Below are 27,110 nucleotides of genomic sequence, written 5' to 3'. Positions count from 1 at the left end.
AAGAAGTGATAACAACATGCACAGGCAGAGGAAAAGCTGGAGATTTCTGTAGAAACACAAAGTTAAGAAAATAACAGCAACACAAAAGGAAAAAAAAGAGGGAGAGAAACCAAGTAGAGTAAGGAAGGCAGAGAAACTCAAGGTAGAAAAACTGTGGTTCTAAAGATAGGGTCATTTTCCCACTATAATGCTGAATGTAAGTTAAATGAGAAATAACTACAACTTAATTTACCACGTAAAGACCATATTCTGCCTTTGATCTTTGGACCTTATTGAGTGTTTAGTGGATCAAAAACCACAGAACATCTCTGGATGTGTTTAAGTTCAATCCTATCCCAAGGGGATAAAATAGAATGTCCCCCTACACAATGAATTGGACATCCCCACCTAACAGCTAAGGAGTTGCTGTAACATTTGGAATGTGTTATCACCTACCGCCCCAAGCTTCTCTTACCACCTATCCTCTCTTATAGCTCTTCTGTTCAGTTTGCAGCATGGAATGCCATGGTGTCATTTGTGCATGAATATGGTATTATACCACATTGTGTATCTCCTTTTCAAGTTCTTTTCATATCTATTCTGCATATATTGCCATCTCTCACATTGTAAAACCAATGGGAACATCTAATCCCTTGCAAATGGACTTTTCAGTACCTTGGGAGCCACTAATAAGCAGTTTTTTGTGCTATAGACATCAAGCTGTCTTGACTGGCTGTTAGAGAATCAAAGCAATGGAGGTATGATCCAGTAATTGGCAAGACTGAATATAATAACTATTCTCGCTACTTTTATATTAATTGGAATTCCCTGACCTGCTGTAATAAATGAGGAGTGACAATAAAGCTTCTCCTTTTTACAATGAAAGGTTATCAATCTCTTTTCACACTCACTAAATTATATTGGTGTTAGTATTTGGAAGGGGTTTCCTTTAATATTTCTTTCTGATCAGAGCTTAAAGCTAAGTACAGACAGTGAAAAAGCCTGAGGCTGAATTGCTTCAATATTCGCAGGTTAGTCTAAACTGCATAGATTGAACTGATAAGCGACTGAACAGACATTCACTTTTGATTCTAGAAATGCAGCCACATGCCTGCAGTTGTCCAGGCCACAAACCAGAGGATACTAAAACACACCTTTCTGCTCAGCTGAGGCAGAAAGCTTGAGCCAAAGCTAGCCCACTCACCCTGTGAGGTGGGGTTTGTAAAGTAGGTTCAAAGCATCCTGGGATGTAGGGGGACTATGAGTTAACTTGAATCTGGAGAGGATCTGGGACAGAAGTTCAATAAACCGATTTAAACTAAATCAGTTAAGTCTGATGCTATATCCATCCAGGTTTACCTTAAAACATTTTCAGCCTTCTGAAATCAGTTTATGTGCACTGAAGTTCTGTTGTGTTACAGAACTGAACCAGTCACTTATACTGGTTTGTGTGTAACCTGCCCCTTGCCTTAAAGTTCAGCTTCAGATTTTGTTTTGAATATTTGTTCGAGGAAGCTTTCTTCATAGATCATGACAACTTTCTCTTTAAAGATCCCAGCCCTCCAACCCTACTCTTGAATATTTTCACTCAAGTCTGTGTACTTGATTTATAATATGCTTTTGGGGCCTAATTCTGTATCCATTAAAGATAATGAGTAAAAAAATGAGGCGTAAGTTTCATGTGGAAATGGCTGGCTTTCTGAAAGTGCTGACAGATGGTTGTTTCCTACATGGTCCTAATGTTTTACACTCATTTAAAATGGAATAAATACCAAAAAGGCTTGAAATACTGCACAAAGTTAAGGAGAAATTTCAAGTGACATTATTAACCTATGTTGTTAAAAGCAATACTCTGCCACCCCTAATCTCATTGATTTAAAATCTATATGAAAGTGGTCAAAAACCATATGTTTTTTCATTGTGTTATCCAGCAGATATTTTCTCCAGCAAACACTCTCCAGAATTAGATCAGGTTGATATGATTGTATATACATTCTTAGTTGAAACCAGAAAAATGCCTGACATGGGGTGGGCAGTTATTGCTTCTAGCCCAGCTCAGCTGCTTGTCACTGCAATGCTATTAGCATCCGTGAAACTGCAAGTCCTGTCAATTTCCAGGCCATGGTTAGGGGTAAGTAACAATGTAAGGAGCCTTAATGAGCTTGAAACAGCTGAGAGCAGACTGTGCCTGCATGAATTAACAGGCATGGTTAAGCTGATTTAAACAGGGTCTTCAATAAGTATGATTTGGCAAATAGTCACCTTTGCACAATATAAATGGCTCTTCACCTTACTTGTGGACATCTTTATGGCTTATACCATACTGAAGAGTGCCCCCATCAAGCTAGCTATCCTTTTTGCCAGTCATATTATAAGCACATAATCTTGTACTTCTATTTTGATAATCCTGCCTTTTAAACCCCATTACAGCTAATAAGTAACAGCACAAAAAGATACTGCACATGAAAGCCTAATAATGCTAAATTAACAATTTACCAAATTTTTTTTTTATGAATCAGATGATCATAATGATCTCAAAATAGTTAGAATAGTAACTGATAGCTAGTAACAACCAATTGGAATACATTCAATAATGTATGTATAGTTCTCCAAATTTTTTCTATATTTTTTTATACATAGCTCTACAATTTTTAGTATTGCTACCAATCATCCTTCAAACACCATTTAAAACTAAACTTAATAGATTATTTCAGCCTATGCAACCAGATAATACATTACCGGTTGTAATGAAGTTTGCTGGCATTCAGGCTAGGGAGAGAAGTTACACATAAACCGGTTTAAGTGATCAAAAACTGGTTTAAACTTGTAACAGAATAAAATGGTCAAAACTGGTTTAAGATAAACCTGGCTGAATTTAGAAAGATTGAGGTCAAGTTGGTTAATGGAACTTCTGTCCCAGACCCCTTCCTTGTTTAAGTTAAATCCCAGCCCCCCAGCATCCCAGCATGCTTTTCAGACCTGGTCTGGGATATGCTATCTGCTCCAGAGAGCAGGGCTTGCCCCACCCCTTTGCTCCCTAACCAGAGCAGGAGTGGGGGCATGGTCAGATGCCAGCCCGGTGTGGCCCCCTGAGGTGAAGGGGGCAGGGAGGATTTATTCCCCCTCCCTCACCGCTGTGTATTTGTCCTCAAGGGGCCCTGCTGGGCTGGCATCTGGCCATGCTCTCACCTGTGCTCTGGCTTTATTCCCACTCCCTCCCCTCTCCCCTTGGGGACCCCAGCCAGACCTACTCCAGAAGCAGGGGTAAGGCCAGAAATCAGCCTGACATGGCCTCCTGAGGCAAAGGGGGCAGGGAGGGGGTTTATTCCCCACTCTGTCCTTCCCCTCTCCCACCAGAGGACTGAGGCCAGGGTCTGCCAGCCTCAGCCACTGCCTTTGCTGCTTGCCCCCGGCCAGGAAACCCCTGGCATGGCCACCCCAAAATTTGGCTTAGCCCCCATAGCCACCCCTCCAAGCCCTGCCACTTCTACTTTCCCTGCACAGGCTCCAATAGCTCAGCCCACCCCGCTCCCACCCGCAGCACAGCCCCCCACCCCCACCCACCAGGAAGACACTTGCACTCCCCAGGACACCATGACAGGGGATGCTACCCCTGTCAGGGTCCCTCCCCCCTTACTGCTTCAGTGGCTGGGGCATAGCCAGATGCCAACTGGCATGGCCCCTGAGGCAAAGGAGCCATGGAGGGAGTATATTCCCCACTTCCTCACCTTTGTCTCCAGAGGACCCCAGCCAGGGTCTGCCTGGCCAGGGGCAAGTGGTGGAGACAGAAGTTGGGGCTGGAAGACCCCAGCTGGGGTCCTTCAGTGGGAGAGGGGAGAGGGGACCTCAGGGGCCCATGCCAGTGGGTGTCAGGCCATGCCCCCATCCCTGGAGCAGTGAGGAGGGAGGGACTATGACAGGGGCTGCTGTGTCCCGGCCAGGCAGACCCTGGCTGGGGTCCCCTGGGGGGAGAGGGGAATAAACCCCCACCCTGCCCCCTTTGCCTTAGGGGGCCATGCTGGGCATCTGACCATGGGCCAGGGTCTGGCCACAGTCCTTCTCCCCCGCCCCCAAAAGCCTGGCATGGGCTCTTTCTCCCCTCTCCCTCCAGGCACACCCCGCCTGGGGAGCCTGCAGGCCAGGGTGAGGGTTTAAACCATTCCCCAATCATACTCAGGCCTGCTAGGGCCTGGCCATGCCCCCTTCCTCAGCTCAGCTTCCCCTGGCCACTGTGGAAGGGAAAGGAGGGCTGCTCTAGTGCCCTACAGCTTCTGACCTAAGGCACTACAGGCATGTGGCTGCATTTCCAGAATTAAAAGTGAATGTCTATTCACTTGCTTGCTGATTCACTTGCTTGCCGATCTACGCAGGTTAGACTAGCCTGCAAAGATTGAATCAATTCAGTCTCAAGCTTTTTGAATGGCTGTACTTAGCCTTATTGATGTTTAGCAGTGAACTACATGCTGGAGAACTTGTTAGGGCCTGTGAATCAGTCTCTAAATATGTGACAAAGCCAAGAAAATCCTTGGTGGTAAACCTGATCTGTGCAGCTATTATGCAAACTGGTGTTGTCATTGTTTTCTCACCCTCGGCACTTCACTTTAATCAAAGAGCATCTACGTGACACTGAGTCACATAATGGGACACTAAGAGAAAGCTTGCTTCAAAAAACAGCCATACAATTAAATGATGTGAGTGGCCTATTTAAGTGCCAGGACTAGAGTTTTTAGCCCAGTGTCTTCAAGTGAGAGCTTTGATTATGATTTAACTTTTGTGTAGCTCCGTATCATACTGTACTGCTCATTCCTTTTTCTCACATTTATCAAATCTACTAGAATATTACATGGTCTGACAGCAGTCAGATCATAGAAACTGTATAAATAGGAATGACAGTATCCTGGAGACAAATGTCTATAATTTTTTAATTAAATATGGAAACAAACTATCAACATAATGCAGATAAAAGCCATTTAGCCTCATGCTTGATCCTTAAAGCTGAACCTTTCTGCCTTTTGATATGCATCCTTTCTTCCACATTATTTGAATTTCTGCTGCCTAAAGTCCACTCTGCACAAAACCACTCATTCTCTTCACTGTATATACTCTCCCCTGAACCTACCTAACATAGTATCTTAAATGTTTTCTATCTCACACTGTTCAGTTCTTCCCTCATCTCCAGCATATCATTTTATAGAGTAATATCCAGTCCCAAGAGTCATTCTATATAATTTACCTCCATAGTATGTCAGTTGAAATCTTTGACCTCCACCTCCAGACAATCAGTATAGTGTGGGACCCTCATCCCCTTCCCATTACATTTATTTGCATCATGCCCTAGAATTCAAAATGTATAGATTCCCATCCCATAATTCATTACTGTAATATTCAGATCCACCCTTACCCAGTCAGCTCAATTGCTGAATGTACCTACCCAACTATACCCAATTCAGTTGCTGAATGTACCAACACAACTATAAGTTAATGAGATGGCACCAACAATTTTAGAGAAATTAATTTGAAATGTGTCTAAATAGATACATCAAGCATTTTAATGAACACATGACTTAAATATTAGATTAACCAGACAATCAGACTGATCTCCTGAAGTACTAAAATCATATGTATTGACTTTAAAACCCAGCTGCAGTTTCCTTTCTCTTCTATAACTAAATAGTAGAGGCGTGAAAAACTTTCTAGGGTAATGTGTAGAAAAATAAATACTGGATATTTTTCATTATGTAGAGTCCAATGTTTTGTTACTATTGAATTATTTTTTATTTTTAAAACATGCAATACAATGTGTGCTGTAATAAAAGTTATTTTTAATTCACATAAACTTATTATGCGTATGCACAAATCAGAAGCTTCTCTTTGAACAATATCTTATAAATGTTTATTGGTGACATTAAATTTTTATTTTTAAAAGATAGGCTTCACCATCATTTATCCTACCAAGCCCTAAGTGATATAATTGGTAGATATTTTGCCATTAAATTTGGCTTTTTTATGTCCTTGCTTTTTTATGAAATTTTGATATGAAATTGCTTGCAGTATGCAGGTCTATTATCAACAAGGCAGCAAGGTGTTAGTCTGTAAATACTTAATAAAAAATTCAATTTCTCACGATAGTTGCAGATATAGATGAGTGCAGCGAAGCAGGAACTGTTGCCTGTGGAGATCATGCGAAATGTGAAAACGTGGATGGAGGATATAACTGCTCCTGTAAGGAAGGTTATCAACCATCCACAGGAAAATTACAGTTTAAGCCAAATGATGGCACTTCCTGCCAAGGTAAATGATATTATAAAGGTTTATGTGTTATTATGGAACTACATCTTCTGAGAAACCCACCAGTGTCTCTTTAGCCTCAGTTAGATTAATCATCTAGAAGTAAAAAAAAAGTCAAGGCATTCACATCTACATTTTCTAGGTATAGAATTGTGATGTTCCTTCTATAAATATGTTTTTGCTGAACAGTATGATAAAATCTGTTCTATATCGAAAATGCATTCTGACATTCGATGAGATTCTAGTGCATACTAGTATATGGGACAGATACTTCTCTCACATCTGCCAGTGTAAAACTTGAAGCAGTGGACCAGACTCCTCCGCTAGTATAAATGGAAAAAACTCCACCAAAGTCAATCATGCTGTACCTATTTACATCTGTACATTTTTGACTTACTATTACTTTAGTTGGGAAAAATAGTAAGTAATGGTCAGGATCAGATCTCACAGGTCTATGCTCATGACTGAATGCATATGTATAAACGTTTAATGACAGTAGATTTGGGGGTTGCTTCCATGAGAACTGTTATAGTGAGTGTGTTCATTGTTACAAAACTTAATTAATCTTATTTTAATTTCCACAGCAATTCCAAGGGCAAACTGTGAGTTATATGATGTCTGTATAACTGAAAATAATAATAGAGTCTTAGCTAAAGTAAGTAACTTAAGTTTATATGTTGATTTGCTAAGCCTTTTTTTCTTTTTTGACACCATTGTTTCAATTGTTTCATAAAAGGTTTTAACAAATGATTGAGACATACAGTTGAATATAGCATGTTTTAGAAGTCTTTTTAATAGATCCAGTTTATTTAAAATGGGCTGTGTATTTGAATCGCAGTGATAATTTGCCTGAAAGCCTTATGCTGTTTATATCTCCAATGAAGTAATTCATGTTGCATGTAGAATTCAGAAGTGTGGTAATCTTTCAGCAATTTCCTAATGGCAAGTTCTTGAAGTTACACCTTTCTACATTTAATTATGTGCTGTTATTTGTTTGTTCTGAATGAAAGTTAGGCAGATTATTTATAGAGGCAGAGTATACAAGTGACAAAATAGAAAATGCGGCAATAATACACTTGGTTACCAATATTTTTTCCCTTCAAAACATTGTATGTTAGCTTGCATGTGCAAGACAAGGGAAAAAACATTTTTCCCCAGAAGCGCAGATTTCAAAAAGCAATTTAAATGAACTGATAACAATAGGAGTCTGATTTGATTGGATAAGGGACTCACAATCATGTGAATCATATGTACATGTACATGTTCAAATGTGTACATGTTCAATTTTTGTGTGAAACAGATTGTTTCAAGTATCAGATTTAAAAGTTTTTAACATAAAAGCTTTTTGCATGCCCAATTTAAGAAGCATTATATTAATAAGTTTAGTATAAATTATATAGAATAGAATACCTGAGTCTTAAAACTGAATACTTTTACATTTTAATAGATGTATACAGTGAATCTGAGTCAAAGCCATGAATCCAAATCCTTCAGATTTTGTATTAATGCAAAATATTAAAAATGAATGCATTAAATTTTAGCTTGTAAACGTGAGCATGCCCTAGAGTTTTAGTTTGGAGTTAAGTCACAAACTGTGAGCAGCCTATTTTCCAGTTCCGTAAGGATGCCGCTAACGATAATGCCAAGCTTATGAAAAGCTGTCCACCGTTTAAAACCACAGAAATCCTTCCAAATTATCCAATCTAATTAGGGTTCCCATATTTGGGGATAAACCCCATTAGATTTAATATAATTAAATGTGACCCTCTTCATTGAATCAACCATAGAACTGCATTCAAAATCATAACCTAATCTCAACTTTCTTAGCCGCTATTAATGTAAACATTTTTGTAAAAAGTATCTAATTGATAATTAGTAATAATTATTTTCAATAATTAATAATTTTAGTTTTGAAGTCATTTAGTTGTTTTTAGACATTGAATAATGAGGCTTAACTAGATGATAGAATTCTGCTAATCTCTAAATGAATAAGTCAACGTTATAAAAACAAACTAACAAAAACTAATACCTTTCTTCTCCCATCTTTTAGCAAAGATTGAGTAGAAGAGTCTCTATCAAGTTGACACATATTACTAAGACTTAATTATTTTTACAAAATAAGCTGCAGAACACCTATTAATACAGTATAGAGCATTATGTTAAGAATTACAGAACTGTAATTATCGAAACAAATGAGCAAGATTTACTAATTTAGCATTATGCTTTTACTGTCTCTCTGCTTGGGGCCAAATGTGATCAATGTGAATAGCAACATTAGCCCCAGGGAGGTTCTATCAACTTCAGTACCTCTTTTGGACTGTAGGAATGTCAGAAACTGTCCCTTGCTCACCAATTCACAGCAATAATGAGCTTGTATTGTCATTTGTGGTTCTGCATCTTGAATTAATAGCTAAATATCTTGTGTATACTGATTTTTTCTTTCAGATTAGAAGCATAAAAGAACCCCTGGCTGTCCTACAAGAATTCAACAGGAGCACTGTAGGACAACTTTCACCTGTAGATGTGATTTCATATGTGGAAGCATTATCTGTATCTTATCCATTCCTAAGTACTGTGAATTACACAGTTTCTGACAAGGAAGCACTTACTAATGTGACTATTAATGTAAGTGGCTTGAGCCTTACAACTGTGTTTTTCTTCTTTTATAAATAGTATAAAACTCCTCCGCTTAAAAAAAATATTTTTATACTGACAGGTTTTTGTTAACACCATGAACAATTTTGTACAAAAGGATAAAATTACAGTCTGGGAAGCACTCCCTACAGATAACAAAAGAAAAAGTCTCACAAAGCTGATGCATGCTGTGGAACAAGGAGCACTACGCATGGCACAGAACTTCAAAAAGACAATGCAGCTAGATGTCATTGCAAGTGACCTAGGTACAAAAAAAGAAAACCAATCTACATAATACCTTAATGCAAATTATAATGTTTTTCAGTTAAAAGAAGAAGTGGTAATGTGCAGAATCCACAAGTATTAACTTTTATGAGATTTGCAAACCCAACCATTCATATTTTAGGGCATATCCTCATCTACTCATCTTCAGCTCCATAACTCATCCAGTTCAGCTTGCAATCACGAGCAAGGTGGCGGTTTTCACAGTGCTTTTAGGACTGTTCATCTTGAAAACACACATACAAATTCCAAACAGAATGAAAATTTGAGCCACTACCAGAACTACATAAACCTGTTTTTGTTGTTTGTAATTCAGCAGAGCAATGTGAACTAGACAGGTTGCTTGCAAGCTGAACCTTGTGTTGGCAATGCACAATGTGTTTTGAATTTCAGGAAAGTTCACATAAGGATAAGGGGAAAGGGTATCAATTTGGCCATTATGCCATCCTGCTGTCTCCCTGTGTTGCTTATTTTCTGTATTGCATGATTTTTATGAAAACACTGTGGGTGGTACTTTCAAAAACACTCAGTTGCTGCCTGTCTGGTCTCTTTGAATCCATATGTGATATTGAGGCAAGATGTTTAACCTTGGGTTGAGTATAGCAGAGTAAAGCCAAGGCTGAGCATTTTTAAGAACTGCTTTTGCTGTCTTCCTTTTTGTTATGACCAGCTATACAATTTCCCTTTCAAATCCTGTCTGACTGGCCTGGTTTCCTGTACTGATTCAAAATGATCCAGTATTACCAGTCACTACCCAAAGTACACCCTTATAATGAAAAAAATCCCTCTGTGTTCTTCTTTTGCTTCAGAAACTTTGTCTATCCCCGTGGTAAGTGAGGAAGGGAGAGATTTCACAAAACAAGGGTTTGTTTCGAGTCCTGAAGCCCAGAAGGCCAGTTGTATTTATAATTTGTAGTTTGGCTTTAATCACATATGTGGCCAACCTCCAAAAATAGGAGCAGCTCACTAGAGGACACTGGAGGAAGGCAGATATAATACAAAGAGGCTGCTTGCATCTAAAGAGATGATATTAAAGATATATGAGAGCTAACTATCTACTACCACAAGTACTGGGAATGTGGAAAGCCAGTTGGGAGGAGATGTATTGGTGATAAAGTAAATTATTGGGATCACTGGGAAAGGAGCCTCAATAAATATGGATCATCTTCTAGCTAAACTTTGTGAATTTTCTTGCACGCAGCCAAACTAGACCCAGACTCTTAAATATTTGACATTTTTCCACTATTAGCACTAAAAGCAACTTTTCCACAATGCTGATGTGTTTCCCACAAACTTATTTTGTGACAAAAAAGGTCTCACTCACCCTCCACTGCATTTTATGGTGCAGCGTCTTAAGCAACAGCACTTCAAAACTTTAGCCAGGAAGAACTGTTTCTTATGTCCTGACAAACATTTTCTGACAGCTGGTATATTGAATAGCTCATATTATTTTTGTGTGCTGTGCTATAAGCAATGCAGATGGTCTAGCTTAGTGATTCTAGCCCATCAGTCAAGTTTAAGGGGGTGGGGGGAGGAGCGCGGGTTTTGTTTTGGGTTTTTTAAAGGCCTGATTGACTTTTTTGTTCCTATTGTGTGTGATTGAAACTCTGCACTATAATGAACCAAGTAAAGAGCTTGGTGTCCTCTAATGTAGTTTTTGTCCTAAGGGGTGATACTTGTTTGTTTGCTTTTTGACAACACACATCATTATTTCATGGTGCAATGTGCATATGGTATCACGGATGGATAACTGTAAAATATTCACTTTTCAAAAATTGGCTTTTATCAAATGTTACTATTCAGTGGAGAATTTTATCCTTTGCTTTTTATAACAGTGATTTGTGGTCCCTTTCAGAAATGCATTTTTAATAAAGCAATAGCTCTTCCTAAAGTAACCTACATTATTCTTTCCAGTTCCTAATTTAATGCAAAGTAAATAAAAGACCATATTTCTTCATGGAAAGAATAAAAGGTATGTGAGCAAAATGTATGCATAAGAATAACAAAGTCTGGAGGTTTAAAGCAAACATGTACTATAGTAATAACATTTCTCCTTGAAATATCTGGCACAATGGTATATTTTTAAAATTCACAATAATTATGCAATCCAATGGCACATTTATTAACCTAACTGTAAATTATGTTAGACTGTAATGGAACTGCTATTTGCACAGAATTTTTCTTCTTTTACAGCACTCAAGGTTTTTGCTTTTGATTCGCACCACGTGAAACACATTCACCCCCATGTTCACATGGGAGCAGATTATATAAAGATCTCTCCAAAGAAAAAGGAAGTACCTAACTCTAATGGTAAGAAAAGGCTATCCAATTGTAGCATGGTTTAAGAAGCACACCGCACACAAATGCAATGACTGTGTACTCACTGGCAAAAAAGCAGATGTAGAATTTATTAACTGTGAGCAGCAACATTGGGCACAACAGGAGAGCACCAGTAAAGGCATTTTTAATGGAGTCTTCAAGCCTTGCATCCAGTCCTCACTGTGGATTCCACCATTGCCTCTATTGGCATGGGAGGTAAAATATGCCTCTGATTTTTGCCAGATTTTTTTTATGGATACAGCCCTCTTTTGCAAGTTTTACTATAGAAAAAGTTCTTCTAAGATCACACTGACAAATCTAAAGCACATTTGCAAGCAAGTAAACATAATAACTTCTATGTATTTGGTAACTAAAGGAGCATGTAAGGATGTTAAAAATGCTCCAAGCCAGGTCTGCACTATAACTAGCCATCCAAATTGACCGTAACCTGCATCGTATTAGTTGACCAGCAGGAGTGTAAACTCACCATCCCTAACCATCCCTCGCACTGAAATTATCCCCTTCATCAAAATTAACAAGGCAGTAGATAAGTCTTGAGGCTGCCGGGACTCTACGGAGCTAAATATGGTAATGTGTAAACATGTAAATAAATTACCACTCAGAAAAGATATCGTATCCAATGCCTTTGGAAACCCACAGCCGTTTTCACAATTTCCCTGTCTAATTGTGATGGTGACTGTATCACATGCTGGTACTAATGTGATGATGGGCATATTAGGTACCTAACCAGGTGATGTGCCATTTATGTCAAATAGCTCCACACATGGCTGAAATGAGTCAGAGTGGAAATACAACAGCCATTTAATAGCACCACTCTGCAATACTTCAGGACAAGAAGTAGCCTCTAGTTGAAATAATGTACTGCATTGTTTTGGAAGGATAACATGCTTATCTAAATTATCCATGAATGATAGTGTAGACTAAGTGCATGGGCAGAGGATTTAGGGACTTAGACGACCTGGGTTCCTATCCCTGACTCAGCCATAGAACTGCTGTGTGACCTAAGGCAAGCCATCTCACCTCTCCCTGCCCCCCTTTCTCTGCCCTGTTTTAGTATGCCTTTTACATTTATCAAGGAAACTCCTCAGGGCACAAAATTTTGTGTGTCTGCGCAATGCCTAAAACAGTGGAGCCTAGTTTTGTTCAGGATTTTGAAATACTACTAGTTATAGTAGCATAATGACTATCAGTAATGATAATGAATTAGAATTTTATTGGAGAACCAGAATACTCAAAACTGGCAAAACAGCTTTATCATTCTCAAGGTTAATCTTGTGTTTGCAGCTAATGCAGATCTCATTCCTAACAGCATAATAAAGACTGGTTTGAATACTGTCCCTAAAGGACACATCCCATTAATCTCTTCAGTACCTCTTCCTGTAGCACTATGGGTTTCTTTTCCTTACATGTCTCCCTGCCAGTTACTGACCACTCGGGGAATCCTGGCTCCACTGGAGTCAGTGACTTCATCAGGACAAGAATTTTACTCATTTTAGTTTACAACACCTCATTTGGCAACACCTCACCTGCAGCCCGAGGTAGACAGCAGTAAGCATGTGTTGTTGCAGAAAATATATCCATGTAACCTATTTGACTTTTCAGTTTGAACACACGTTTTTAATTCTAATGAAAGTTACATTGCTTTAAATAAAGCTATATTTCATTGTCTCTAAAACATTTTATAAATATTCCACAACGATTACATCTGTTTTGCATATTTTATGCGATGGCAGTAATAATGTCTATTGTTTATTGTTTCCTTAATGTCTTCAATTTTGTTCTACTATAAAAAGCCCCACAAACTACTTAACACGGTCTGTTTGATTGATAGGCACTGTTGCAGTTGTGTTGCTGCGGTATAGCAATATTGGCTCTTTGCTTTCATCATCTAAAAACCACTCGTTGAAAGACAGTTCAGAGGAGAGAGAGACAGTAAGCTCATCAGTTATAGCTGTTGCAATTAGCTCAAATCCACCTACACTCTATGAGCTTGAAAAAATCACATTTACTTTAAAGTATGTCAAGGTAAGATTTTTTTTTAATCATCTTCTGAAGAAAAGAAAGGAGCATGCTAATTATTTTGTTATGTGACGTAACACACCTACTGGGTTATGTGTTAAGACATAGTGCTATTATTTTCTTATATCCATTTAGTTTAATTAGAAAATAAATGACAATCTTGAATTTGGCTCACTGAGTGCAGTATATTAAACACCCTGCCACTGAAAAGTGTTGTTGAAATATGTCATCAGCAGTGATCCAGGTTTTCCCTGATAAAACAATCAAGAATTCTCTCATAAAATATCACATATTCTCTGATTAAACCCCCAAAATCCTTGATTAAAATGAAATGCGACTATATATATATATATATATATATAGGTATCAATTGAACAAATTTTTTTTTTATATATTTACAATTTTAAAGTAATTTTGAAGCCTACCAGTGCCTCAATCACTATCATTAAATAAATTCTAAATACCTATATATTTCGGTATTTGATTTTAAGTTTTTTTATCATGGAAAATCAGAGTTCACCCTGCCCCCTTAGCTCACAGAACATAGATCCAGGCCTCTCACTCCCAAGCTACAGCCCCCGCACAGCCCTGCTGGCGCCCCTCAACCCCCACCCACACCCCCTGCCCACTACAGCCGTGCTGGTGGTGGCCCACAGCAGCCAGGACTGTAAGGCTAGGGACCCAGGTTGGCAGCCCGCTGCCCTCCGCAGCAGCGCCCAAGCCCTGGCTGCCACCTGCAAGAAGTTGCAGCTGCAGCAGAGCAGAGCATGGACCTTGGCTCCCCAACCCACTGCTTTTCTGGTGCAGGCTTGGGTGAGGGGTGGAGCTGGCACCTTGCACACAGATCTGGGGGGTCTCTGGTCCCACCGCTCCCCACAGGAGTGTGCACAGCAGCAGGGAGCCAGCCCCATTCCCAGACCCCCAGATGAGCCACCTATGGCCCCATCCCACTCCCCACTGGGGCCCTGCAGTCGCGTATTCTGGCCTCGGGCCCCAAGCCCCACACACTTCCCAGCTGGGCAGCATCCCCAGCCCCAGCCCTGCCCAACTCACTCCCTCCTCCCTATGGGGGCCTCAATACCCCTCCCCTGCCAGACATACATTTGGGAGCTGCTCCCCAGGCTGCCTGGCAGTCATGTGCATATACATGCACATAGAGCCCCCTGCCTGACTGCCCTCCTCTCACTCCCCAGAACGCTATTTGCAAAAGTGCAAAATCTGCAGGTTTCTCCATGAAAATGAAAAATCTACATTTTCCTTGGGTGAAGGAGGAAGTTCTCATTTTGCTCTGTTTTTCCATGGGAAATGGAAAACCTGGACCCCTGGTCATCAGTAATAATTATATATTTGTTGTGCTGCAATGTTAGTAAAAGTTATAAATGCACATAGAGAATCCTCTGGCTTCCTACCATTTTTAATTTGGGTAACCCCTTCAACAGCTCATTAAATTATTTGAACTAAGTATGGAAAAAGGTGGAAAAATACTCTAAATCAGGTTGCGCCATATTTGAACAGATGTGAATGCAAAACCTGCAGCACAGCACTGTAACATTGCCATTGGTTCTGAGCCAATAAGCATTCCTTTAAGATTGATGAGAACTTTGCTCATCATTTGACATGCACAATTTTTCTAGTCTTTTTTTAGTGTGAACAATAGGCTACATAGTGAAAGAATAATCAGAGTCAGGTCAACAAAGAAGTAACTCTATTTTAACAGAACGGTGGGCAGGGGAGCAGAGTTTGAATGCAGTAACCTCTGGTTTCAAATTTGGCTGATATATTCTGTGAAATAACTTTAATATTTAGGATAGAAACCATAATTTTGTTTTATGCTAGTATAGCTCCTAATACTACAGGTGCATCTACATGTGCTATTAGCATGGAGCAATAAACTCCAGAGCATATCACGCCAGAGTTTATTGCTCCCAGGCACCACATCTTCACATGCACCCAGGACTGCAGCACATTGAGCTGCGTCGGAGCAGCCCTGGCTGGCAGGGAATCCCAGAGGTCATAGTGCTCAGAGTGCTGTGGTGGGGCTGGTTGGGGCATGAGGGTGCTGCACTGAGGGGCTAGCTGCCAGGCAGCCCCGCACCAAAGCATCCTCTCATGCCCCAGCCAGCCACATATGTGACTACATATGTGTTACTGTCCACTAAAGAACACCACTGCAGGATAGTACTTATATTTACAAGTACTGACCTGGGGCACAGTTAATTAGTTTCCTGCAGCCAAATAGGGTCACTCATGTACATGTTAAGACTTTACCAAGGAGCTAGTTAAGCAGCTCCGCAGTAAACATCTTGTGTAGATGTGCCTACAGGTTAATAGCCTTCGTAGTTAGCAGCGTAATGCCTGACATGTCAATCAGTCTAAATTGGCCTACAAATGGCCCATGCCTTCCTAACAATCTTATTTATGAGATATTTAGGACAAATCTCAGTTTTCTGCATTTCAGTGTATGCATATACATTCAGTTGATATAAGATTCTAACACCTTTGTAAGCAGCAGGAAAGATGGTAATTGGATTAGCCTGGCTTGTTTAGTCTGGTGTTAACTGGATGAATCGAGTGTTTCAGTCCTGTGCCATATTTTAATTGCTTAGAAAAAACCCTGCAGCATGTGTCTTTTGTTTCACAACCTTCTTTTAGTAAAATGTAATTTTTAATGAATTGTTCTGGCTAATGTAACAGGAGTCTCTTGTTGGGATATTTCCGTGCCTTTTGCCATTGGTAAAATATCTTGTTTCTGCTCCAGACTGCAGATAAAAATATTAAATGTGCATTTTGGAACTACTCGGCAGACACAATGGATGGTGACTGGTCCACAGAAGGCTGTGAGCTGACACATTCCAACGCTACTCATACCTCATGCAAATGTAATCATCTGACTCATTTTGCTGTTTTGATGTCGTCAGGTGGCTCTGTTGTAAGTGCTATTCACTTAGCATTTTACCAGATAGTTGTTCACATCCTCATTTAATATCTTTCCAAAGTTACTGAAATACTTCTTTTCCTTTTGGTGCCATCATTTTTTTTTCTCATTCCAACTTCAAACTCCAAATTTATCATGCAGAATGAAAACAACCCACCCCCCCCACCACCATATGTGTTTGAATTTCCTTATGTCCCATCTACAATATTATAGAGCAGTAATGCAACAAAAAAACTTGTTCCAAGCATACAATCTGCTAAAGCAAGTACTAAATGACTGAGCGGTAACAACTACACAGTCAGGCACATGTGTAGATGTGCCCACTGTGTACTTCATGCTGATAGAGGCTGCTGTTTGTTTGCTAAATAGCATCTTAAGTCTTCAGTTCAAATATAAGCCTTGTGTACTGTCTAGACATAGTTAAAAATAAAGGAAGGATAATCTCTAGGCCTGTATTTAGAATCCAAACTTAGATGCATTTTACGGCTAACTGAATCCTGCCCTTATTCTGGTGTGCAGTTACTTATTTCAGAAGTTCCTTTTTCAGAATACAAGCAGCAAATATAACTATAGTGCTGCACAGAATATATGTGTACATAATCATTTAAGAAGAGCTAATATTTTAGACAATATCCATGTTATGTATCTCAAACCAGCTTTTGTTTTAAGCCATTACGAATTCAAATTCTTGTTTTGACCATACCATAAATTCAGTACAAATGAGACCCTAATGCTATTCATTTTTCACTCTTTAAATCACTGATGTAGTAATGAGTCCTTTTATATGAGTGCTTTTCAGGTTATATTAATACATTTACTATTGCAAATATATTTGTTATGTACTAACAAATCATAATTTTAATCATATTAACACATACTAATATAAATATGGTATGTTTAAAAATAACATATTGTTAATGTAAGAATATTAAAATACATGTGTATTATAATGTATTCATATTTTCATGAATATTATATCTGTCTTAAAAATACCTAATACTTTTTAGATTATCAGAAGTGTACATTTGTTCACTGAAATCCTACAAACTGTTTTGATTAATGTTTTGTACAAAAGGAAAGGGAACTGTATTATCAAATGAAGCTTTTTTGACAAAGTACAGAGCTATTCTCTTAAACATTATATTATAATTTTCCCCCAGGATGTTACAAATTATAATATTCTTACAAGAATCACTCAGCTAGGAATAATTATTTCCTTGATTTGCCTCTCCATGTGCATTTTTACCTTCTGGTTCTTCAGTGAAATTCAAAGTACTAGAACAACAATTCACAAAAATCTCTGCTGCAGCCTTTTTCTGGCAGAACTTATTTTTCTTATTGGAATTAATATGAACAATAATAAGGTGCGTAGCCTTTCCTTCTTTATTTTGCATGTGTAAAGTAAATGTACAGCATAAAGTACCATTTTCCATATAGCATGCAAGATTTTCTAGTGTTAATATGAATATTGGTGTACTGTTGACTTCCTACTATATGTGTTACTTATGGTGAAAATAAAATGGTATTTTGAGCATACTTTATTTAAAGAAAAAGGGACACATTCTTAGTGGGTGTAAATTCATACAGCCTAATTGATTTTCTTAATGCGGTTAGATCAGTTTACACTAACTGAGAATCTGGCCCCGATAGGTTTGGTTTTTTAACTTCTATATCCAAGCTGTTTTAGTGTTTCCTCCAACAAATCATTTATGGTGTGAACAAGTGTTTTCTGCACTTGGTCTTGGTGTAGGTGGTTTACTTTAAGCCAGTCTGCTGATCCCAGGAACAGCTTATGTAGGCTTGCAGGAGCCTCAGGAGAAACTGGTGTAAGTAACTCAGGTTGGAGGAGAGACAGGTGGGATCAGGGAGGCTGACAGGTCTGGGGGAGAGGGGTTGGCAAGATACAGTGGGGGCAGGGACTGGCAGGTCTGTGAAATGTCGGGTTGCCCAGTCCAGGGCAGAGGGTTAACAATACCCCAGTCAGAACAGGGTGTGTGGAGGTGGGGTGGAAATAGCATATCCATGAGGCTGGGATGAGCAACTGAGTTTTCCCAGCCCCAGGGCTGCTCTGTGAATGCAGGTGTTCACAACATCAGCTTAAACCTTTCCTAGAACAGGACACTCTGATCTTGATCTAAGTTAGTACAATTCCTCAAATGACCTAACTTAGATCAGGTGCGCCATTTTTTCCCCCAATTTAATCCTTCTGAATGCCTGCACAATTGGGCATTTAGACTGACCTAATCCTGGTCAAGTCAATCTAAATGTAAGAGCTGTATGCACCCTTAGGTGCTGTACAAAGCAATGTTGATGATTCATTTAATTGTATTCTTCTCTGGAAGTCAGTACTGAACAAAGACCCAGCATGGTACTAGAGCCATTGCAAGAGGTAACACCTCAACCCCGACTTCCAGAACTGAGGTTCTGTCTGCATACTGTCACTTCAGATCCCAAAGCACATAAGCAGATGAAAGGTGGTATAGAGTGCAGTGCACCCTCAGCAAGTTTGTAGATGACACCTAGCTGAGTGGAGTAGTAGATACATTGGCAAGTAGGACTAGGATTCAGAGAGACCTAGACAAATGGAGGACTGGACCAAAAGAAAGTCCACAAAGTTCTATAGAGACAAGTGCAAAACCATTCACGTAGGATGGAATAATCCCATGCACAAACTGAGGACAAAGTACAGACTGGGGACTGACTGGCTAAGCAGCAGCTCTGAAGACAAAGGGTTACAGTAGACAATAAATGGAATATGAGCCAGCAGCATGCCCGTTTTGTGAAGAAGGCTAATGTCATACAGATCAGCATTAGTAGGAGTGTTGCCAGCAGATTGAGGGAAGTGATTATTCCCCTCTATTCAGCACTGACGAGGCCATATCTGGAATACTGTGTTCAGCTTTGGGCCCCCAACTACAAAAAGGATGTGGACAAATTGGAGGGTCCAGCAGAGGGCAACAAAAATTGTTAGAGGGCTGAGGCATATGACTTATGAGGAGAGACTGAGGGAACTGGGCTTATTTAGTCTGGAAAAGAGAAGACTGAGGCGGGTATTTAATAACCACTTTCTACTACCTGAAGGTTGGTTACAAAGAGGATGGAGCTAAACTGTTCTGAGTGGTGGCAGATGGCAGAACAAGGAACAAGGGTCTTAAGTTACAGCAAGGGAAATTTAGGTTAGATATTAGGAAAAACTTTCTCACCAGGAGGGTAATAAGGTACCAGAACAGGGTATCCAGGGGGCATGTCTACACAAGATGCTAACTGTGCAGTAGCCTAATAATCCTGTGGAGTAGCACATCACAGCACAAGCAGTGCCAAAACACTACTGTGCAACATTGTTAGGCTACCGCACAGTAGCGTCACTAAAAAGGCACATGCCAGTGCTACTGCACAGTAACTATGGTTACTGCACATTAATTTAGTAGTTGATTCTACTAAATTAAATGCACAGTAACCCCTGAGCATTAATCCATGTGTAGAAACTCCTAGAAAGGTTGTGGAATCTCCATCCTTAGAGGTTTTTAAGACCTGGGTAGACAAAGCCTTAGCTGGGATGATCTAACTGGGCATGGTCCTGCTTTGAGCAGGAGGTTGAACTAGATGACCTCTTCAATTGCCTTCCAACCCTAATTTCCTTCAATTTCATGATTAGGGATGCTAATCCTTGTACCCTTGGAAGATTATAGTTCATCTTGATATATTCTGGGTGTGTCTACATGTTCATTACTACACCATAGTTATTGCGCATTAAGTTTAGTACTTGCATAACCACGCACTAAATCAGTACACAGTAACTGGTGCTACTGTGCAGTAACACCATCACATAGGTTTTTATAGATGCTAACTGTGCAGTAGCCTAATTCTACTGCCCAGTACTGTATTATTGTGCGTTTTGCCCAGCATGCTACTGCACAATGTTATTAGGCGACTACGCAGTTAGTGTCTCATGTAGACATACCCTCTGTCTACCTAAAATACCCCTGTCATTTATACAGTGCCCTAAACCACTGGTTAGTGTTCCTGTCTGCTACACCAGAGCTGGTTGCATTTCAGGGTTAGTTGAAATAATCTCTACATACCCCTAATCAAATTCACAAAACTGTGAAAAGGCTTTTTTAGTCAATGTTTATTAAGCAACCTTGTGATTTTTGATGAAACATGCTACATAATTGTAAAACAGTAAATGTTATTATTTTTAAATTAGTGTGAAGGTATTCTAATAAAGTATAGTTGCTTAACCTAATCTTTTTTCTATAATATGTATCACTGAATGGTATTTTAAATTGGCTGGAAAAATATCAGCTGATATCCCTGAGACAGCACTCCGGTATTGATTCACTGAGGAGTATAATTGTGCAAGAATTGTTTTCTAAAAGAGTTTCCATAAACTTTAGAATGACATTTGAAATAACAGCCATTTTATATTGGAATCAAAAATTTAAAAAATGCACGTTGCTTAAGTCAGCACAGCGTATAGACTACTTATCTCTAATTACAGGATAAATAGTGTCAATTCATATCCTTGATTTATTTGTGTTCAAGATATTGGTTCATAGAAAAGTTAGTCTGGAAGGGACCTCGTGGGGTTATCCTGCTTTAGGCAGGAGCATCCCTGACTAAAACATCTCAGCCAAGTGTCTGTCTAACCTGCTTTTGAACATTTTCAGGGATGAAGATTTCAGAACTTCTCTAGGTAGCCTATTCAAAATCTTGACCACCCTCATAGGCAGAAAGTTCTTCCTAATCTCCAAACTAATTTTCCACTGCTACAGTTGCTGTCAGGGCCTTCTCTGCAGTTCTGCAGTTTAGCCAGTCATTCCATAGTGTGCATCTGTGCATGCAATAATTCCATCCAAAATGCAGGACTTTGCACTTGTGCATAGCTTAATTAAAAACATTAATAACTGAATATAAGTATATTGTATATATTACCAATATGTTATTAGTATATTACAAATTGCTAAAGAAGAGTAACAAATAACTTTTTGTTATTTGATTATTTTTTTTACTAAGCCACGTACTTGCAAATCATGGTTAAATTTGGACTATAATACTGTCCTGTGGGCATGTCTACACAAGACGCTAAATGCACAGTAGCGCTAATACACAGTAGAATGAGTCTACTGCATACTGGTGTCACTAAAAAGGTGTGTGCCATCACTACTTCACAGTAGCTCTGATTACTGCGCATTTAGTTAGTACTTGTTATTACAGGTATTAAACTTAAGGCACCATAACAATGGCATGCCCTGTAATGATGTTTTAAAAAACAGACTGGGAGCCTATATGGTAATATTAAAAAAGTAATTACTATTTATGACATTTGGCTTTCTTTGATTGATTTTTCTAGCTCTTCTGTTCAATCACTGCTGGATTGCTCCATTATTTCCTCCTATCTGCCTTTGCGTGGATGTGCATTGAAGGCATACACCTGTACCTTATAGTTGTGGGAGTCATCTACAACAAGGGATTCTTACACAAAAACTTCTATATATTTGGTTACATGAGTCCAGCAGTAGTAGTTGGAATTTCAGCAGCTCTGGGCTATAAATATTATGGCACTACGGAAGTGTAAGTTGCTATTTATATAGGCATTCCAAGCACTAATATGTATAAGAACATTGAGTAGTTTTCACAGGAATCGAGCACATTTCAAGCCATTCTGTGCTGTTTACTTTTCAGATGTTGGCTTAGCACAAAGAATAACTTTATATGGAGTTTTATAGGACCAGCATGTCTAATAATTCTTGTAAGTATAATTTCCTTTTTTATTATAGTGCATAAAACTGATTATAAAAGGTGTTTAATAATCACCCACCTATTGCCAGACTAGCTTTGAATGGTAATTATAGGGTAGAATTGACTATTTTAGACTTTTTATGGTGTGTCTAAATTATTTATATGCTGCACATCTAAATACTTTACAGATCTGAAAAACAAATGTTTGCATGTTTGGCTAAGAAAACACCATTTCAGATCTGGCTGTGTCCTCATTTTCTTTTCCTTTTTCTTTTCTTTTAACCTAAAGGTTGGAGATATTCTGTACAGTATTTTTAGTCTATAAGAAGTAGCATCTTCACATGCCAGTGGTATCTCAGTATGGCTCAGCAGGAGGTGTATACAGACACTATACCAACAGACAGATAATCTGGTTTTTCAAATCTTGCGTTGCTTAATCTTTTATCAGTGATCCGTCATCTCTGAAGATTAGGCTGTCATCTTTATGGCTTTATCATTCCCATGTACCCTGTCATCATCAGAGCTATTTTAAACTAAATTGCGACGTCAGAGAAAAGAACCCGCTATTTCATATGGGCAGACAAGTCAAGTATTGATAGCCCTATTTCAACTGTGAAGAGGGCCTTTTTAATTCTTATTGGAAGTGGTTTCAAACCTGCAAATTTGGCAGGTATTATATGTTCCATTCTAAATCAAGCCATTTTTGGTGCCTCAAGAGCATTTCTAAGTGCTGTAAAGTTTAACAAACCATTCTAACTGTAATTGGGCATCATTGTGTGTGAGAAGATTGACAGTGATTTGACAATAGTAGGAGCTATCAGGAGGGAAAGGTGCAGTGCTGAAGCCTTGTGGTCTATGGTCAATTCAGTTATGATCTTCAATGGCCTCTTTATTTATTTGGTAATGAATTTGCAGATTTTGAAAAAGAGGAAGTGAGAATGCCTTGGATTATTCTCTGTTCATAACTGCACCCACACAAACAACTAAATCCATGACAGAGTATGCTCCATTTTCAGTGTACTGTCTGGGCAGCTCTGTGATTTTTGAAAGTTTGCATTACTTGCTTTGGGTGATAGCAGAAGGCTTGAAATCCAGGACAGAAGTTTACAAGGCAGTTCAGGCAATTGGTTCACATAACTGTACTGCTTTGAATGCCTCAACCCAGGCAGTTTCTGTATTCTCTGAGGAGGGTAGTCAAATCTGAGACTTAGACGGTGAAGTCAGTGCCAATGAACTGGATACTGGTAACATTACTTCCATTTTTTGTTGTTCAGCCTTCCTATTCAATGTGCTAAAGTAGGGGTGTAACAAAGTTTACCCTGTTTCAAAAGCAGTGAGAGCTTAAAATCTATTTTTAATTAACAAGTTCTGTTCCTTTCTGTGAGGCTTTCCAAGCGTGCTATCCACATAGAGCCTAATGTAAAGTCAATGGAGAAATTGCCAAGAAACAGAAAAACAAACAAACATAGAAACAAAAAACCACTCTGAACAGCAAATGTACTTTTGTTCTGCGATAAACTGATAGAATACTGGAATCTTCAAATGTAAAACTATAAAAACTTGCAATTTCAAGCTTGCTTTTAATCCTGAGCCTAATGGACTGATGGCAGTGAGTTCACAAGCTTTTCCAAGCAAGCTGAAAGGGATTTGTACACCACATTAAAAATCTCTGGCGAACAGCTCGCCTCAAATCTTATTCTCTCTCAGAAACATTACATTTTTCGTCAACAGGAAAGCCTATGTACTGTAAATGGTACTTTCTGCTTTCATGAATGGGGCCCTGGGAGATTGTGGTTTGGGATTATAAGTAATATGCCTTTGAGAGGACATGTAAATGATTAAGAACAGACCTAGTTTTGTGCTGATGGATTCTCTACCTCTGGCTGTATCTGTTTCAGATAGATGCGGGCTTTAAATCTACTGTAATAATAGCTAAGTATGAGAATCCCTGGTTTTTATCAGAAGTACAAGCTAAGATCTTCTCTGATAACCCAAACAGCAGCACTAAGTCCAAAGGTGTTTCTTCATTAATATGAAGGTTCATTTAGAATTCTGAAGTATAAATGAGTGGCCTTATTGATCCTATCTAAGAACTATTATTATTATTATTAGATTGGTGACTGTACATAAAAAGGACTAGGTCAGAAGCCTACTAGATTGAGTTACGGAAGAAAGGGCATTTTAAACCTTTGTAAATCAAGCTGCAAACTGAAGATAATTTCTGCAACTTATTTCTTCCTCCAAATTCTTGTAATCTTTAGAACCACAACCATTTGGACTAAAACTATACTGCAGATTAGATCAAAGCAGGCAAGTATGAAGAAATTATTTATAACAAGAATTTAAACTTTTTAATAGAAAATGGAGTTTATCACAGACTTTAATGGAAAAAACACACATGCCACAACTGTGCGCTTGATTGAAGCAAATACAAAAATCAGCTTTAGTGATAAAATATATAAAAATAATAATAATAACCCTGGGACCTTTTCCCTTTTTTGTACACTTTTACAATCATAATCTCTGTGTAATAGGAAGGATGCAAAATGAAGAGCATAGTTTAACTACAATGCAGTGTAGTTGTACTTTTGATAAGTAGCCTGGGAAACATCAGGTTCAGCTTAATATAAACTAATTCTTCCAACATAAAGTTAAAGACACTACTTTTACCATTACAGTAACTGGTAAGATGTGTAGATTTGGTGTCCTCTCCAATGTCACCCTTTTGACTCCACTATTATGAAATTGGCATACCAGAATTGGAACCAGGCTAGGAAAGTATCATAGGTAGTAGCATTCTTGTCTATATAATTCAGTTTAATAATAAGATCTTTATCAGTGTAGTCAGTATCATTTATTAAGATGCTTTTGGTAATCACAAAATATATATTTGATACCTGACACCAGTCTCTTGAGGATCATAGTGCTATACAGTCAAGAAACTACTGGTGCATTTCTTCTCCCCTTTCTGTTGTGTGTTTTCAGGGACACTGGCATGGCCTGGCTCAGATACAGGCAACAATTGGTAATTGTGGTGCTTTCAACTACAGAAATGGCTTATAAATGACTGCCTACAATTTCCAAAGTGTTCTTGTAAACTTGGCTTGAAAAGTAGAAGCCAAGATCAGTTCCTAAGAGAGGTATTACCATATATGCCTACTCTTTATAAAGTGTCCCTATACAGGAATGGAATGCTAACTGTAATGAATAATCAGCTGTAAAATAGAAATATTCTAATAATTGCAGTGATTGATTAACCATAGTGTTTTGAACTTTGCATGTATAAATGAATGGGTAAATGAATAAAATATACAGATTGCAGTTGTAAAATACAAAAACATGACATGTGAGTGATGAAAGCAGGCTGCCAGTAGATTAATGCTTTTCATTAAGAAACTGCCTGCATATTCATTAGAGTTGGTCGATTACTTAAAAAAAATATTCATCAGATAATTTATTTGATGAATTTTACCCTTATTTGTCAAATAATTTATTCAGCAAAAATGGTAAAATTAACTGAATAGTGCATTCATCATTAGTATTTGACAGTTCTAATACTTATTCAATTCTGTAGATTTGAGGTTAATTCAGGCTTAGCAATATTGCTGCAATCAATGCAGGAAAGGTGCTAGGCAAAGCTCTTACTCTAGTGGTTTCCTTAACATTTTCAGACACCTTTAATCTGGATTGTTCCTATTGATCATATCTTTAATATAAAAATAGTTTTAACAAAAGTAATACACATATAGGTATAAGAAACTGAGCATAATTTACCATACCATTATTCCAATTTTAAATACAATGTACATCCAATTTCTTGCAAGGACTTTTAGTGACCTTATTATTCTCTATGAACTCCCCTCTCACTGAATGGCTTTAGAAGAAGGTTCTTCCGCTGCATTTCTTTTGCCACTTTGGATGATCTGCTAATAAACATGGCACAGTGGACAAATCTACACGTGCATTTGCTGTGGCACCAGCTTACTCATGAGTAAATTATTTGTGAGGAAACAATGCTGGGCAAGCATCTACATGTGCAGGGAAGCAGGAACAAATTTGCTGCCAACCAGCTCCTGCTTCCTAGGGCCCTGCAGTGGGCTCCTGTTGCCACTGGTGGGAGCTCCAGGCTCTGGCTGCAGCTGCCAGCAGCTGGCAAAACTCAAAAGCCAGACCCATTCACTGCCTTCTAACCAGCCACTTCCCTGGCCAGCAGCAGCATGCCAAGTGCAGGAATAGCACACGGCAGTGCTTTCCTTGTTGCCTGTGCCTCCCTGTGCTATGACTACTCCAGCCCCTGCCCCTGGAAGTGACAACTAGCACCCTGAGCTCCTGCTGGTCACCACACTGGCCCTGCTGGCCCGCCGCACTGAGTGCTACCTGGCCCACAACCGTCTTACCCCTCCCAGCTCCCCCACGCACAGCAACCACCTGCAAGTGGTCTCATCCCATCCAGTAGGCAACACCCTCCACCTGCCACCTGTCCTGGCAGGCTATGTCCTCCACCCACCAGGATTGAGCATGTACTATCTGGTCCTCCAATGCCATGACCAGGAGGTACAGGAGGAGGGTTCTGTCCTCTGTCCTCTGGCAGAGCCCACATATCTGCAGGGCCCAAGCTGTGGATGGTGGCAAACCTGAGGCCACATCCCAGCTGCCAACTGCAGCCTCCCACCCCTTTGCAGCAGCAGTCCCTGTAAAGCAAGGAGAAGCTGTTTGCAACATTTCAGAGATAAGATGCTCTGTACCAGGGCCATGTGCTGTCTGGCCTCAGATCAGGTGTGCACAGGTGCCCATGGACCATGTTAAGTTGGGCAGGCAGGCCTGGGCCCAGGTGGCACCACCTGAGCCCCCTCCCCTCCCCCCCCCACACCACCCCAACCACCCCCACCCC

General features: G+C 39.3%; 1 protein-coding gene across 5 annotated transcripts in view; it reads left to right on the top strand.

Moving 5' to 3' along the window:
* Positions 1-27,110, top strand: part of ADGRL4 (adhesion G protein-coupled receptor L4) — a 106,725-nt gene that overhangs the window by 63,367 nt on the left and 16,248 nt on the right. For 4 of the 5 annotated variants that reach the window (XM_025201615.1, XM_014518997.2, XM_014518998.2 and 1 more), the window contains 10 exons: positions 6,109-6,270; positions 6,852-6,922; positions 8,713-8,892; positions 8,984-9,167; positions 11,377-11,493; positions 13,355-13,548; positions 16,301-16,471; positions 17,638-17,841; positions 21,831-22,051; positions 22,163-22,229. In XM_025201615.1, the coding sequence (XP_025057400.1) occupies positions 6,109-6,270; positions 6,852-6,922; positions 8,713-8,892; positions 8,984-9,167; positions 11,377-11,493; positions 13,355-13,548; positions 16,301-16,471; positions 17,638-17,841; positions 21,831-22,051; positions 22,163-22,229 (1,571 nt within the window). The remainder of the gene's footprint in view (positions 1-6,108; positions 6,271-6,851; positions 6,923-8,712; positions 8,893-8,983; positions 9,168-11,376; positions 11,494-13,354; positions 13,549-16,300; positions 16,472-17,637; positions 17,842-21,830; positions 22,052-22,162; positions 22,230-27,110) is intronic. The other variant, XM_025201616.1, reaches the window with a different exon arrangement.

The sequence above is a fragment of the Alligator sinensis genome, unplaced genomic scaffold, assembly GCF_000455745.1.
Source record: "Alligator sinensis unplaced genomic scaffold, ASM45574v1 scaffold952_1, whole genome shotgun sequence".
NCBI classification, from domain to species: domain Eukaryota; kingdom Metazoa; phylum Chordata; order Crocodylia; family Alligatoridae; genus Alligator; species Alligator sinensis.
This window is presented reverse-complemented; position numbering and strand designations above follow the sequence as displayed.